The sequence below is a fragment of the Euprymna scolopes genome, chromosome 10, assembly GCF_053919585.1.
Source record: "Euprymna scolopes isolate OS-2025 chromosome 10, ASM5391958v1, whole genome shotgun sequence".
Taxonomy (NCBI): domain Eukaryota; kingdom Metazoa; phylum Mollusca; class Cephalopoda; order Sepiida; family Sepiolidae; genus Euprymna; species Euprymna scolopes.
In genome coordinates, this window is record NC_136491.1 from 67775848 (window position 1) to 67790712 (window position 14865).

Genomic DNA, 14865 nt, shown 5'->3' on the forward strand with positions numbered 1-14865 from the left:
TCCTTAAGTATTTAATGTGGGGTATGAAGGTGAGTTTTTTGTCAAAGGTGATTCCAAATATATTATTTTAGATTTCTTTTTTTATTAAATAAATTTTTAAAAATGGGTCGACGGGATTTCTACACAGCTATTTGCTAAGTGTCGAGGAAGATGAAATGGATCCAGTTAGACTTCAAAATTGACCCAGCTCTTTTTTAAAGTAAAAACAAAAAAAAAAAACTTAAGCTTAGAGAAAATTAATAGAAATTCATGCCAAATAAAGGTTTTTATTATAAAAGCTAACAGCATGGTTTGAGCAATGATTGTATTAGAGATGATTGTTTAAAAATTACATAACTCACAAAAGACCTGATATGATACAAAAGCAGATAAGCCACATTTATTTCCAACCAGCTAGAAACTATTACTGAGAAATTGCTTAAAAGGCACTGCAGTTTGATGGAGTTTTTATTTACACCAAAAATAAACTAAAAAATTTCTTAAAGTATGAAAATACGGTTGGGAAAAACATGCCAAAATTGAATAGCACATACTAACATTAAACAGACATTAAATCAAATATGATATTGTTACAAATGAACACAAATGGAGAATCAGCTTTGTATAAAAGAATTAAATTGATTTATCTGAAAACCTAAATGCTATAATAATTGCACCTAAAATTAAATATTCAAAGAAATATTTTAAAATTGTAAATCAAATTTAAAGTTTAATGGCATCTTGTAGATAATAGCAAAAACCTTTTAGCTTTAAAATGATTTATATATATTATTAAAAAACATGAATCAAGAAATCATTTTTTAAAATCGATTTAATTCAATTAAGTTACTATTTTAAAGTTATAAAATATGGTGATCGTGTGACTAAATATATCAAAATAAACATTTTAATGTTTAACGATATTTCTGAAATGGAATGTTATTTTTGTTTTCATCGTGGCTGTTGTATTAAAATTTTGGCTGTTGTTTTCTTTGACCTTCTTTAGGTGACTCATCCAGGAATTTAGAATTGAAACCTTTATACAATCCACTTGAAGTAGACTGTTCTTGATGCACATGTAATGCCCTTTTAGAGATCTTATATCAATTCATTTTAAATTTCTGTGCCAGAGATTGAACTGACAACCTCTGGGTATAATTTAATTTAGAATATTTCTCAACTAAGTCTATGTTTAATCTAATAGATATAAGTGTAAAAATCACATAAATTCAGTTTTTTTTTTAATTAAAGTTGGATTGTCTTCAAAAAAAAAAACAATTTCATACAATCAAAATGTTAATAAGAAATAATCATATTTTCTTACCTTTCTTCTCGGTTTGTTCGAAGAGTTGTCCCCAAAGTTTTTGAATTTCATCAATTCTCTCTCTAAAATAAAAAAAGGTATTAAATGTTACAAAAAACATGAATTTTGATAATGCCTGTAGTGATTTATGATCCAATGAAGAAACCCTTCAGAGAAAGAATACACACACATAAGTTACTTTGACATTATATCATTAATTATTTTTAAAGTTTCAATTAAATAACAAAGTTATCTTTGCCTGTAACTATAGTCTTTTTTTATCACTAAATCTCCAATATTTATGCGGAAAGAGGAGCAGCATTTTGCAGCTATAATCACACACCATTTAAATATATATTCATCATAAATTGTCAGATTTGGGACAAAAAAAAAAAGAAAATGAATGCATCTTTAGATACAGAAGATTGCATGTTCTGTGCATCTGTGAACATTTTTAGATGCTATCCCCACCTCTTTTCCTCAGCAGGAAACATAGATTTCATGTATGTACTTGAAACATGCACATAACCACTAATCACAAATGTAAATGCATTTGGAAAATATAAATGACATTTTAGATTTTTTTTCCTATTGGAAAGATATCTTCATCTGCATGGTTCAAACTAAAATTTCCTTAGAGTCAACAATAATCATACCAGGTAAACAACTATTAATCATAGTAAAAAGAAAAACATTTATGCCCATTTGAAGATATTTTAACACCATGTGGGGCAGAGGTCATCAGCATAAATAGCCATTAATCCTAAAACTAATGAAAGGAATTTTATATATTTGAAACAATTGGCATTTCATCACCCTCCACCCAAAAAAAGATTTGGCTCAATAAGTTTTCTATACTCATGAATCTTTATATACCACATATATTTAAGTAAAATTGTGAAAACTTAATGAACACATTTAAAATCAAATGATTCTTTTTTTAATCAAAATCATCAAAATTAAAAATAAACAGTTAAGCTAGCATTATCTATATATATAAAAGCGAAAATGTGTGTATGTTTGTTTGTGTGTATGTATGTTTGTGTGTCTGCTAAAAACTTTTGACAGACACAACAAAAATTCACAAACTTGGTCTCATATGAAAGCCCCACCTTCCGGACGACAAATATCAAAAAATTGACCCAAAATAACCATCAGAAGTGCGTCAACTGATCGATTTTCTGCAGGGGGGTGGGCCCCAAAAAAGTGACATTTTAATGTTAAACATTACATATTTTTAAATCGATTTATAACTGCCCCAAAAAATATGGCCGCCAAGTCTTCTACATAAAGTATACATGCGGCCGTTTATTTTGGGTCAACTTGTATTTAAAACCCGCTGAGTCATGTCACGTGATCTTGACGTCAGCAACCTCTAATAGCGGTCTTAATTTACAATTTAAAAATGTTGTTATCGGTAAAAAAAAATTAATTAAAGCTAAACTATGAACTTCTATGCTATAGCAACGTTACCAAAGTTATTACCACATTCAAAATAGTTAGACTTGATAGTTAAACGAAAAATAATAAGCCAAACATGTGAAGTAAAAAAAAAATACGCTTACAAAAAATATTAACGAACAAAGTTTTTAAAAATAAAAACAGCCAGACGCCATTTTCCAATCTTTAGAGTAAAGCAGACGAAGTGAGAGAGAGAGAGAAAGATAGATTCGACAGGGGGGAGGGTCAACAACGCATGCGTCAGATGACGTCATGACGTCGTGACCTGATTTACTTTAAATAGTTGATAAACCGAACAAACTTTATATACGCCGCTTTAGCGTAGGTAGTTAAGGGTTGGTTCATTATCTAAACGTTTTGGGTTCAAATCGTGGTGTAAGATGTCTTCTTTTTTTTTTTTTTTTTTCGATTTTTTACCTTTAAATATTGAACCCTGTATTATTTAAGCCATTTTTCAAGTAACGTTCGTTCGTTTTTCTGTTTTAATTTGTGTTTACCCCCCCCCCCCCCCGCTTAATTAAAACGTTTTCTTTCCTTACTTCGCTTATAACAATGCTTACATCGTCATCGTCGTAACGCTCGACGACTTTCAAACATCTTTCACTTCTGGCTGGCCGATTTTATTTTCAAACTTCACCTCAGGGGTTCGGCTTCGATCCTACCCCCCCCCCCTTCCCCCGGTTTCTTTTTTATTTAACATCACACACCCCTACAAACACCCGGGCAACGCCGGGTACCCCTCGCTAGTCTATATATATAAAAGCAAAAATGTATGTGTGTATGTATGTTCGCTTTTCCTCGATGTCCACGAAAGGCTTCTTTCAAAGAAGCGCTTGCTCGCTTCACAACTTTTTAAAACTTTTTATATCATCTATAAATTGTAATATCTACGAGTTACCCACGGAGCTCGCCTATCTATTTAATTTTATTGACTTTCAAACTTTAATTATTCCACATCTTCCGCATCGGCACGCGTTACATTCGGTTTTCGGTATAAAAAAAGCGAACCTCACATATCTGAACTTGGTCACTGTAGGGGCAACCCTTCATACCAACAGTTACTATCCAGCTCCCATTTCCCACCTCTCGGGAGCTGGTCCCCTCTTTCCCTCCCCACCTCCCTCTATCTCCACATTAAAAAACGGCCTTGTGCCTAATTTGCTCAGTGGGGAAGCAAATAAATCCCACAGGCTCGCGCGCCCTCCGGGGGCCGGGCGACAAGATCAAAGTGTAGTATCTGTTCCGACAGATGCTGCAAGCAAAGACGAGCAAAGACCATATGTGGGGGTAACCCCACATATCTGACCTTGGTCAATGTAGGGATCACCCTACAGACCAACAGTTACTATCCAGCTCCCATTTCCCACCTCTCAGGAGCTGGTCCCCCCTTTCCGTCTCCCCTCCCTCTCTCTCCACATTAAAAAACGGCCTTGTGCCTGATTTGCTTAGTGGGGAAGCAAATAAATACAACAGGCCCAGAGCCAGTTTGGTCAATGTCGACTTCGTCATATCAAACTGTAGCTTTCATTTCGCTCCTCCTAATAAACAGGGAGCGGGTTTTTAAAAACAAACAAACCGATTTATTCAAAACTGTCCCACACAAAATCGTAACTGCTGAATACCTATCGCCGTCACGTCAATCAAAAACGCGCACCTGTTTGTTTTTTAACACTTTACCATTTTCCAACTGCGCGTCGTCAACGCTTCGGGTTTTTTTCACATACCCCGAAAAACACCCGGGCAACGCCAGGCACCCCTCGCTAGTCTATATATATAAAAGCGAAAATGTATGTATGTATGTATGTATGTATGTATGTCTGCTAAAAACTTTCGACAGACGCGACGAAAATTCACAAACTCGGTATCACATTGAAGCTCCATCCTTTGCTCGAAAAATTGGCCAAAAACATTAACTTTTTAACCTCGAAATCGACAATTTTTGGCCGGGGGGGGGGGGGGGGGTCAACAAAAAAGGTCCTCTCGTGACAATGACCGATTCTACGCATGCATCAGATGACGTCGTGACCTGATTTACTTTAAATAGTTGAAAACCCGAACAAATTTCATGTACGTCGCGTTAGCTCAGTTGGTTAAGGCCTTGGTTCATTATCTAAACGTTTTGGGTTCGAATCGTGGTATGAGATGTTTTTTTTCTCAATTTTTTTTAAATTTAAATATTGAACCAGTGTTATTTAAGCCATTTTTCACGTAAAGTTCGTTTTTCTGCTTTTTCTTTTCTTTTTACTTCACTTATTCTTAGCGACACCTAAAAACACCTGGGTACCCACCGATTTTTGTAAATTTTAATATCGAAACAGGCTTATTTAAGCCATTTTTTACGTGTTCGTTTTTCTGTTTTCATCGTTCGTTTGCCTTACGTTAGTTTTTTTTGTGTTTTTTTTTTATTGTTTGATCGCCGCATAGCGGGGAAAACAGAAACTGGCTTCCGCAACTTGACATTGTCGCACCTGCTAATTTCGGTTTATAAACGTCAACTTAACACACTTATCAATTCATCTGTTCCCGTGGTCGAGATGGTTAGGTCGCAGGGTTTTTTTTTCCATTTCCTTTCCACCTCCGCGTCAAACGTTCGGGGTTCAAGCCTACCTTTATACTAAAACTATTTTTTTTCTTTTACACCTCCAAACAACCGGCCAACGTTTTTTTTTTTTTAACAGGGTTGTTTTAATCTAACCCCCCACCCACCAACACACACCTCCAAACACCCGGGCAACGCCGGGTATCCCCGCTAGTGCTAAATAAAAATGAATTAAACTGAAAAGGTTTCAAACAAAATTCAATTGTAATTTTGTATTTAAAAAAAATAAAATTCTAAAACCAATCCAGATAAATCATGTAATTTAGAAACTTTTGACTGAGAATACCTGATGGTTTCGGAAGCAAAATGATCTTCATTGATAAGTTCTTCCCCAGTTTCTTTGATTGAATCTATACGACTCTTGTTGGCTTCAAGTTCAGCTTCAAAATTTTGGTGTTTTTGGACTTTTGTTTGTAGATTGGTAGGATCCTGAAAGGAAATTAGTTGCAAGTGAATTACAATCCTTTTTCTTTTTTTCCAAAACAAATGTTATAAAAATGATCATTTTAAAGTGAAGTTGTAATTTATATATGCTAATAATTAGATTGAAAAAAAAAATAGTTATATAGAAAAATATCATACTGAGCAGAGTTTAGGATTTAGCTGAAAATTATAAAACAATAGAAAATGAACTCACTTTGTAGCTTTCATCACTGGCAGTTTTTAGTTTTTCATTAATCCAGCCTTTGGTCTCGTCACAGTCCCTTTCAAACATTTGATATTTCGATGCAGCTACCAGCATTTCTCTGCGTTCACCAGATTTTTTATACAATTTATTACGACGATCTAATAACTAAAATATTAAAACAGAAAGATTGAAAAATATTCTCAGATAAAAAAAAAAAATCATTCTAAATTACTTCTATCAAGTTTTTAAAGAACATTTTAACTTGTAGGAAGATTTAGTCAACCAAGTGACCAGTTGTACTCAGTAAATTGATATCTGGCTTAATTTAAATTCTATATTTTCTTCAATAATAAAATATTTTGTTGATTTTAACAAGTATTTAATAGATATTTTGAGAAACTGATTCACTATAAAAACAAAAAAAATATTAAAAAAAACTCCAAATTATACATCATTTACACTTCATAAATAACGGAAATGAAAAAAATGAATGTAAATAAAAACTCAAAATTATACATCATTTACACATTCTTTAAGATAAGATCTTGCAGTATGGCATATGTTAGAAAGATTTGGTTCAGTTAATGGAATAGAACACAAGTTTATCTTATTATAAAAACTTTTTTAAAGCATCTATATAAAAATTAAGGTGTACACGTTTAAATGTCTCTATTGAGAAGTTAAAGTATAACATTTTTCCAAAAACTGAATGAGTAACAAATTTTTGAACATTACTAAGATCTCCTAAGATCAACAAAAGTGCTCACTCACCTGGTCCCTACGTGCCGCAACATCTTCATGAGCATAATGCTCGCTTTCAATCAATTTGGAAGCAAATTCATCCAAAGCCTGCATAAAAAAAATGTTTATTTTAAAACAGTCTACATTAAATGAAATAAAATATTCCTATGCCTTAACAATGCATTCTTGATAAATTAAGAAAATTATTTTTAGACAATATTTTAAATCTATTCATATTTTATAATTTAAAACATAACAAGTTAACCTGCAAACTAGTCAGCTAGAAGTATTTCAGTGAAGGTCAAACTTATTTATAAATAAAAAGGCCATTGCATTATGTAGAAGGCATCTACGATTTAAATAAAAATGAGAATTGAATAAGATTAATGTAGTACACTTTTTTAGCTTTCATACCTTCTGTATTCAAACAATTATATAGAATTTCTTAAAATGTTTAACACTCAAGTGAATTAAAATCTAGAGAAATTGACTATATGATGGGCAGAATAAAATATGAGGTGTATCCATCGATCGATCTTATTCTATTTCTATACCCAAAGTTACTTTCAATGGAATCATTTGTTTCCATTTTTATTCAAAATTACATGCAGTAAGGTTATTACTGCCCTGCCCCTTTCTTTACTACGGAATTTACAAATTAAATGAGATTGTGCAGTATTTTTTTTATAGGGATGTTGATAGGAGTATAAATAAAAAAAAAAAGCAACTTAATCTTAACCATCAAATGTATAAATTTGATGGAACTGATATGTAAAATGAATTGATTGTTGCTTCTTGTGGGTACAATCATTCCCATTAGATGAAGCGCCATTGCTGCCTTGTGTGCTGTGTCTGTAGTAGAAGGGGATAATGGCTTTTAAATAAGCAAGTAAGAAAACTGAGAATGATTGGTTGTAAAAAAGGGTCAGGATGTCATCAGCTATGCAGAAGAGTTGTTTCGTATATCAATTACTGACAATTCAATATGGCATATATTTCAGTCAAAGTCTGTAAAATCATAGTAAACTTGGAAAGAATTACTGAACATTTAATTGGTGATAAAAACTATCAGAACTCAACCAAGAATGATGCACACTTTTATCTTTTGAACAGGATGAGTAATTTCTTACATTTTTTTTTTTTAGTAATCTAAATCACTTTAATATAAACGCTATTAGCAAATAAAAATGGATTCAAGTATTCTGTTTTAAATAAATCATTTCTCATTTCACATTCCAAAAACTTGAAACTATGAAACATTCATTATGCCAGATAGCTAAAATCATAGCAAATCAAAGAAAAAAAATTTCATAAACATTTAGAACCTTTAAATAATACCTTAATTTTTTCTTCTTGTGCAGCTAAAGACTTTTCGAAATCATCATGTTTTTTTATAAGAGCTTCTACACTATCAAGAGAGTCTCCAAGGTCCTCATTGGCAAGAAAAGCCTAAAATGTAAAACAAAAAATTAATAAACTAAATGTATAGACAACATTACAGAATACAAATTTTAACTATAATTCATATTAAAAAAACATCAAACAAGATTTTCTCTTAATAAATTTACAAAACCAATCATAAATAAAAACAGAATTTTATAATTCAAGGAAATTAAAGTTACTAATGATAGATATTCTAAGAAATCAATTATATAATGAATCAATGCTTTAAAGATTTATTAAACACATAGGTAAAAAAAAAAAAAAAATCAAAACATTTAAAACAAAAGCTGTTCACCTCTTGCTTTGTCATCCAAGTATCAGCTTGCTCTGTGTCTCTGTAGAACAACTGAAGGTCCATACATTGTTCATACATGATGCGACGTTCTTCCCACAACTCAAGAAGATTGTTGCGTTCAACAGCCAATTCTTGGAGCTGAGAACATAAAAAAAGAATTTTAAGTTAATGGTAAAAATTTGTTTTGAGAATTTTATTTTACATCTTATAATTTACATATATTAACTTCAATAACAAAAAAGTTATCTTTGTATTAATAAAACTAATAGGCAAGGTTTTGGATGTTGCATATACATATTCATATACATAACTTTGATAAACTGATATTGAATTATTTATTATTAATTGAATTTTTATTGAAATCAAAAATAAAATAAATGAAAACAAATCTTTAAAAATCTTATTAAAAAAATGCAAATGGGACTACATTTTGAATTATTTATCTCTATGTCTTCTATCTAGTAAGATGTCTTCACTCAGGCAATGCTGGCTAAATACAGACAGTTAATTAATATTATGCAGCAAAAGACAAAAACATTGATTGAAAGAATTTTAAAGCAATTGCTATCGAGTAAAGCAAATAGAAAGTATTTCAATTCAATACTGTTAAATTGCAAAGCATTCAACCAGTAACAAACAAGAAAATCCATTGTCTCAAATATGGACATAAAGAAACATATCAATACTAAATAGAATAATGCCAAACTATTTCTTATTTCATAAAAATTTATTCCTATTCACTGGATTTAAGTTTGAACACTGTTTCCTTTTTTAAATACCGATTTCTTTAAACAAGGTGCAGTGATTAACTGTTATATCTAATTTTGTGAAATTACAAACAAGTAAAAATCCAGTTGTTTAATAAAGCAAAAGAGAAATAGTGTTAATTACTTTTTCTTTAACATCATCGGCAGCATAATGCCCCGATTGGACCAAGTGAGTCCCAGCCTCAGTTGTAGATTTAAAGCTGTCAGCTCTCGCATCGATTTCACCCTGAAATAGAAATTAGAAAATTTTACTTGATGAAAAAGAAAATCAACCATGCTGGAGACAAAGTAATACTCAAGTTTTTTTTCAATCAACTAATTACTAAACTATTTCAATAATTTTCATTACAGAAAAAGGATTGGTAAAAATGAAAAACCTTCAATAGTGAATTTCACTAAAGAATATTTTATAAGCATGGAAATAATGGATTTAAACTCAGACACTATTTTTAATAACATTTTTATTTTTTAAAGATACTCATGTTTTGCATAAATAAATTCTGTATTATATAAATGGATAATAATTATCAATGGGGCTAGAACAAAGGAAAGCCAACAGGAGAAAAATGTTTGCGTCTCATTTTTCTTTGTAGAATTTTCTGTGTTCTGTTTATGTGACAGTCTTGTTGGATGTAACAACAATGATGATGATGATGATAGAAGGAACAAGCATTGTTAAGAAAGATTGTTATGATACTGATTTAATACACACACAATTATTTAGGAATATGATGAATTGATAAAGAAATGTTTTCTTCTCTGATACAATTATCAGAGAAGAAAACATTTCTTCTTTATCAATTCATCATATTCATGCCATACCCTGTCAAAAAGCCTTAGATATATCTAGAGCTACCGCTCTGCCCTCCCCCGCTTTGTCCAGTGAATGGTATATACGTTCAGAGATTACAGTGAGGATGTCTGCTGTGGAACGGGCTTGTCTAAATCCATATTGTTTGTCAGTCAGAAGTTTAGCATCTGTAAGGTGATGGACTAGAGCATGGTTAATTATGGTCTCAAATATTTTGGCGAAAAGTGAGAGGAGGCTAATGGGGCGATAATTTGATGGGTCAGTTCTTTCGCCAGAATTCTTGAATACTGGTACCACAGAAGCAGTTTTCCAACAGCCCAGAAAGCAACAGGCATTTGTTGTAGAGTTTGGAGAGAACTGGAGCTACTTCGGCTGAGCACTTTTTTAATAGCACAGCTGAGATGAGATCGGGTTCACATGCTTTTGAAGTGTCAAGGTTTTTTATGATAGCATGCATCTGAGCAGGGTTGATTTTTAGATCGTCTAGTGTGGCGTCTGTCCGACAAGGAAAGTCAGGCAGTGGGTGGTTGGAAGGGTCCAGTGTGGAGTTTGAGGCAAACCGACTGGCAAGCATATTAGCCTTGTCGGTTGCTGAGCAAACAACCTCATGATTGTTGGTTAGTGGGGGAATTGTTGATTGCCCATTATTTACTACTGTTGTTCCAGAAGTCACGATTTCCTAATTTTTGTGCTTCGATGCGTTTTTTAGTGGTTTCAGTAAATTCTCTCTTAGCTGTCGCTATTTCTTTCTTAACGTTACTTCTAGCTTCTATATACTTCTGTCTGTTTGAACTGGACTTATGTCGTTTAAATCTGCGGTATGCATGCTACCTTTGAGCAATGGCAGTTGCGAAAGTAGAAGTAAACCATTGGAGGAAGTGGGGCTTGGGAACATGTGCTTCAATTGCCGTTTTGAACCCAGTGGTCTCATTTGCGCACTGTTCAGCAGGAAGAGGAGAAAAAATATTTCCCCATGAGGCATCTCTGATAAGATCTTTGATGGCTTCCCAGTCAGCCTTTTTATAATATCTCGTTTTCAGCACTGGCTCTTCAATTTTGGGTCTAGAGTTTAGGGCGATTTCAACTATTATCACTGCATGATCAGCATTCCCGAATGGGCTCTCGGCTTTTGTTATACAATCCTCGGGAACTGTGGTCAGAAACAGATCTAGAAGTGATGCGTGTTGTTCTTGCTGGTCAGAGAAACGGGTTGGAAACGTAACAATTTGTGATAGGGAGTGAGATATAGCGAAGCTATGTGTTGTGCTACTCGCTGCATCTGTGCGAGTAGAGAATCCAAGCCAGTTTTTGTGGTGAACATTAAAGTCACCAAATATATGTACTTGTGCGCTAGTGTCGAAGGAGAGTGCTGTATGCTGTCAGAGACTTTGTTTATTATGGTGCAGTCCTGGGTCGAGGGAGAGTGGTAGAGAAAATAAAAGTAGCTAATGTTATGTTGTATGTTTAGTCTAAAGCACAAAGGCTTGATCGTCCGGTTTGTTTCTCTAGTCAAGGGGAGGGTGTTACAAATGTAGACTCCAAGTCCGTGCATATGTCTGTCAGAGTCCTTACGGCAGAGTGGGAGATAGCCAGGCATGTTAAAGTAGTTAGAGGGGATGGAGGAGTGTAGGTTAGTCTCACTTAGTGCTAAGATATCCGGGGTGTTTGTTAGGAAAAATGCTTCGACATCATTTAAATTAGTTCTAAGCCCATGGATGTTCGTAAATGCAAGCCTCAAGGGAGAAGGCAGGTTGGTTTTGTTTGAGTTTGGGCCTGGTTTTAGCATAATTTTTTTATTGTACTGTCATTTTCTTTTTAAGAGTTTCAGTTTAGGTAAGGGATGCTGAACAAGTGGTTATGCAGAATACCAGACATGCAACACAAGCAGACCATCAGTTGTCCTGCCATCTACTAGAATTGTGGCCTCGGCATAGCCCACCAGGGACGAGTGCAGGGCCCCTTTCCATGCGCAACATGGCACTACAAACAACCCGATATTATACAACTGTTGATGGGGCAGCCGCTTTAAGCGCTACAAAAGAGTTAGGGCTCCTGTACTACCAGTCGGGAACAGCAGCCAGGAACTGTCTATCCGGTACCCTCAACCCAATCTACTTGTACTGGCATTATAGCATTCAAGCACTCCCAAGTGCCCAGTTTAGGGGATGGGATGTGTCGGGAGTGGGGAAAACGGTGTTCATTACCCTAGCCAGGAAACAAGATCGACCACTGAAGGTCTGTCGACTCCCTGTGATGCGACCTCTACGCCTAGCTAATAGGCAAAGAAGGAGTATAGAAGCCGGACGATAGACAGTGCCTATCTACTCCTTAAGCAGTTTAGGTTTGCAGACCGGTAATTTGTTTGAGTCATCAGCTCTAGGAAGGCTGTCATCCAAGACTGGAGAGGCCTTCCTCCCCTTAGGTTTAGCTTCAGAGTTTTCCTTCTCCTAGACGGATGACCTGGGAAGATCTACGGGTCCATCAGCACCGAGAATGTTTTCTCCGCGCCTGGGTCCTAATCCAGGTATTTCTGCGCCCCCACATTGGTGGTTAATCTTAACGAATAATGTTAAATGAAGCAAGAGGAGGAAGGATTCTCATGTAAGTGATAGTGAAGGGCAGAGACCTAATGGAGGATGTCTTGTTGAGAGTGACAGTCAGAGATGCAGATTTGAAGAGGGGGAAAATTTTTCAGAGCTTGAGAATTTAAATAAACTGTCTTGAGATTGGTTTACGAAGAATTGTGAAATGAAATTCTGTGGATTGATAGACACGTTCAAGCCCACTTGATTCTCAGTATAACAAAATGCAAAAATAACCTCAAGGACACACTCTGCCTGACTGCTAGGGAGGACTCACACCATTCAGAGAAAAGAAAAACCCTTGACTTAAGTCACACTTGGTTCGAAGCCACTGAATCCACATTGTCAAGAGACAAGTCCCCATGTTTAGGGTTGACTGCCTCAACTTAACTAATAGAAGTCCCTGAGCATTTGCATCTTGAGTCAGAAACTTATGAATGATCAGTTTTGTAACTTTCAGTGAATAATCATCCTGTTTTTGTTTTTTTATACAAAAAGAGCAGTTATCAACTTGTTGTTCTTTTCTTCTTTTGACTTGAAATGACTTCTACTTTCCAGTGATGCTGACTTAGGCCAAGGTTGAACGAATTATACACTATTAGAAGCAACGTGGATAGAGTGGCAACCTGTCTGTCGCCAAAGAAACATCCTAGTCCCAGCGGCCAACCGAGACCCAGAGCAAATAAATCTGGTGACATCACTCACTGAATGTCGTTGGTACATTTATACGATATATAAAACATGGGAAATTTAAAAAAAATTAAGAAAAAAAAAAAGAAAACTTTCCCTCTAAATAAGATAAATTCTTGAAGTGTACAAAAATGTATACCTTATGTTCATGATGGCTCTCTAGGAGAGCTTCAGCACCAGCAACATCTTTGGCAAGTTCATCAGCAGAGATGATGGCACGCATGTCGTGGATCCAAGAGATCAAGTCTCGAAAATCAGCAAGGAAGCGATGCAGGTTGTTAGAATCATCAAGACGAGATTTTCGCTCAGCTGCCTAAAAGAGAATAATTCAACAGACAATGTGTCCATAACATGGAAAAATCAGCAGCATTTTCATATTTAAAATTTGGTGATAATCAATAGTTTTCTGAAGAATTAAAAATAGAACTAAAATTGAATTAATTTTTAATTTTCTTCATTCATAAAGCATACATTAAATTTACTTCATTAACATTAATTATTTAATAAAAAAATAATTTAATATTAATAGGATGTTTCTATTAGGATAATAGTTTTTAGTGAATGAATATTTTTTTAATATTAAAAAAAATATTAAATTAAAAACTAGTTCAGTATTATGTAAGAAATGTTAAACTTTTCAATATTAGAAAAAACTTGACCATAAAACAACTCAATCTTCCTGTTAATTTTCATTATCGTTTCAATAAGAATTTGTTGTTTTTGTTGTAACAGCATTCATCTATCTTCTTCCCTGGCATGCATTACATCTTAAATCATAGCAATCATGCATGGCTAGCCTGAGCAAGGCTGCATGAAATGGCTAGCCGCTCAGGATTCCACCACCAAAGGCTGACATGAGAGTTCAGCTGTCATCTTTGATTATTGTTGTCCAAGTCCTCAACTATTCACCAACATGCTTGCATCATTCAGATAGAGGCGTAGGGAGTATTACATTATGAATTAACTCTCCTTCTGGACAATGAGCTACCTGTCCAAACCATGGAAGATGTCATTGCAACAGAGAAGAGACTTAAAATTGAAGAGTTGGTCAAGAGCAACAGTTGAGGCACAGTTGGCTTGCTAGCAAAGCAAGACATGGGGGAGGTAGTCATTGTCAAAAGACTTCCAGCTTCTGCTGATCAGCCACCCTCATTGACAATGTCTTTTTTTTTCTTTTTTTTTTTTTTTTTTTACATAGGCATCATCACTTATCAAGGCCAAGAGGCCACCCGAGGATAAGGGTTAAAGAGTGTCTCAGCAATAAAAATGAATTAACCAGATCACAAAATTGATAAATATGCCTTTGCCTTTATTGAAATCTATGTCCCCATAAGAACCACTGGAGGTATAAAAAGTATCTAACAGCCTCAACTTGGCAGCTGACTTCTACCACATGCTGCCCAGATAGAACAATGGTAGAACCAAGGTACACAAATGATTCCCCATCCTTTACTGCAGCACCATTCAGCAGCCTGTTAAGCACAATATTCACCTCATCTATGGTCAACTCCAACAATAAGGCAGGTCAAACAGACTCACTTCTTTTCTAACTGCAACTCTCTCATA

At 34.5% G+C, this 14865-nt stretch overlaps 1 protein-coding gene across 16 annotated transcripts in view; it reads right to left on the bottom strand.

Annotated features, from left to right (window-relative positions):
* Positions 1 to 14865, bottom strand: part of LOC145286048 (spectrin alpha chain-like) — a 132536-nt gene that overhangs the window by 73169 nt on the left and 44502 nt on the right. For all 16 annotated transcript variants that reach the window (XM_080134683.1, XM_080134695.1, XM_080134693.1 and 13 more), the window contains exons 10-17: positions 13439 to 13612; positions 9341 to 9442; positions 8450 to 8587; positions 8050 to 8160; positions 6742 to 6819; positions 5980 to 6135; positions 5629 to 5771; positions 1304 to 1365 (exon numbers count right to left, since the gene is read on the bottom strand). In XM_080134683.1, the coding sequence (XP_079990809.1) occupies positions 1304 to 1365; positions 5629 to 5771; positions 5980 to 6135; positions 6742 to 6819; positions 8050 to 8160; positions 8450 to 8587; positions 9341 to 9442; positions 13439 to 13612 (964 nt within the window). The remainder of the gene's footprint in view (positions 1 to 1303; positions 1366 to 5628; positions 5772 to 5979; positions 6136 to 6741; positions 6820 to 8049; positions 8161 to 8449; positions 8588 to 9340; positions 9443 to 13438; positions 13613 to 14865) is intronic.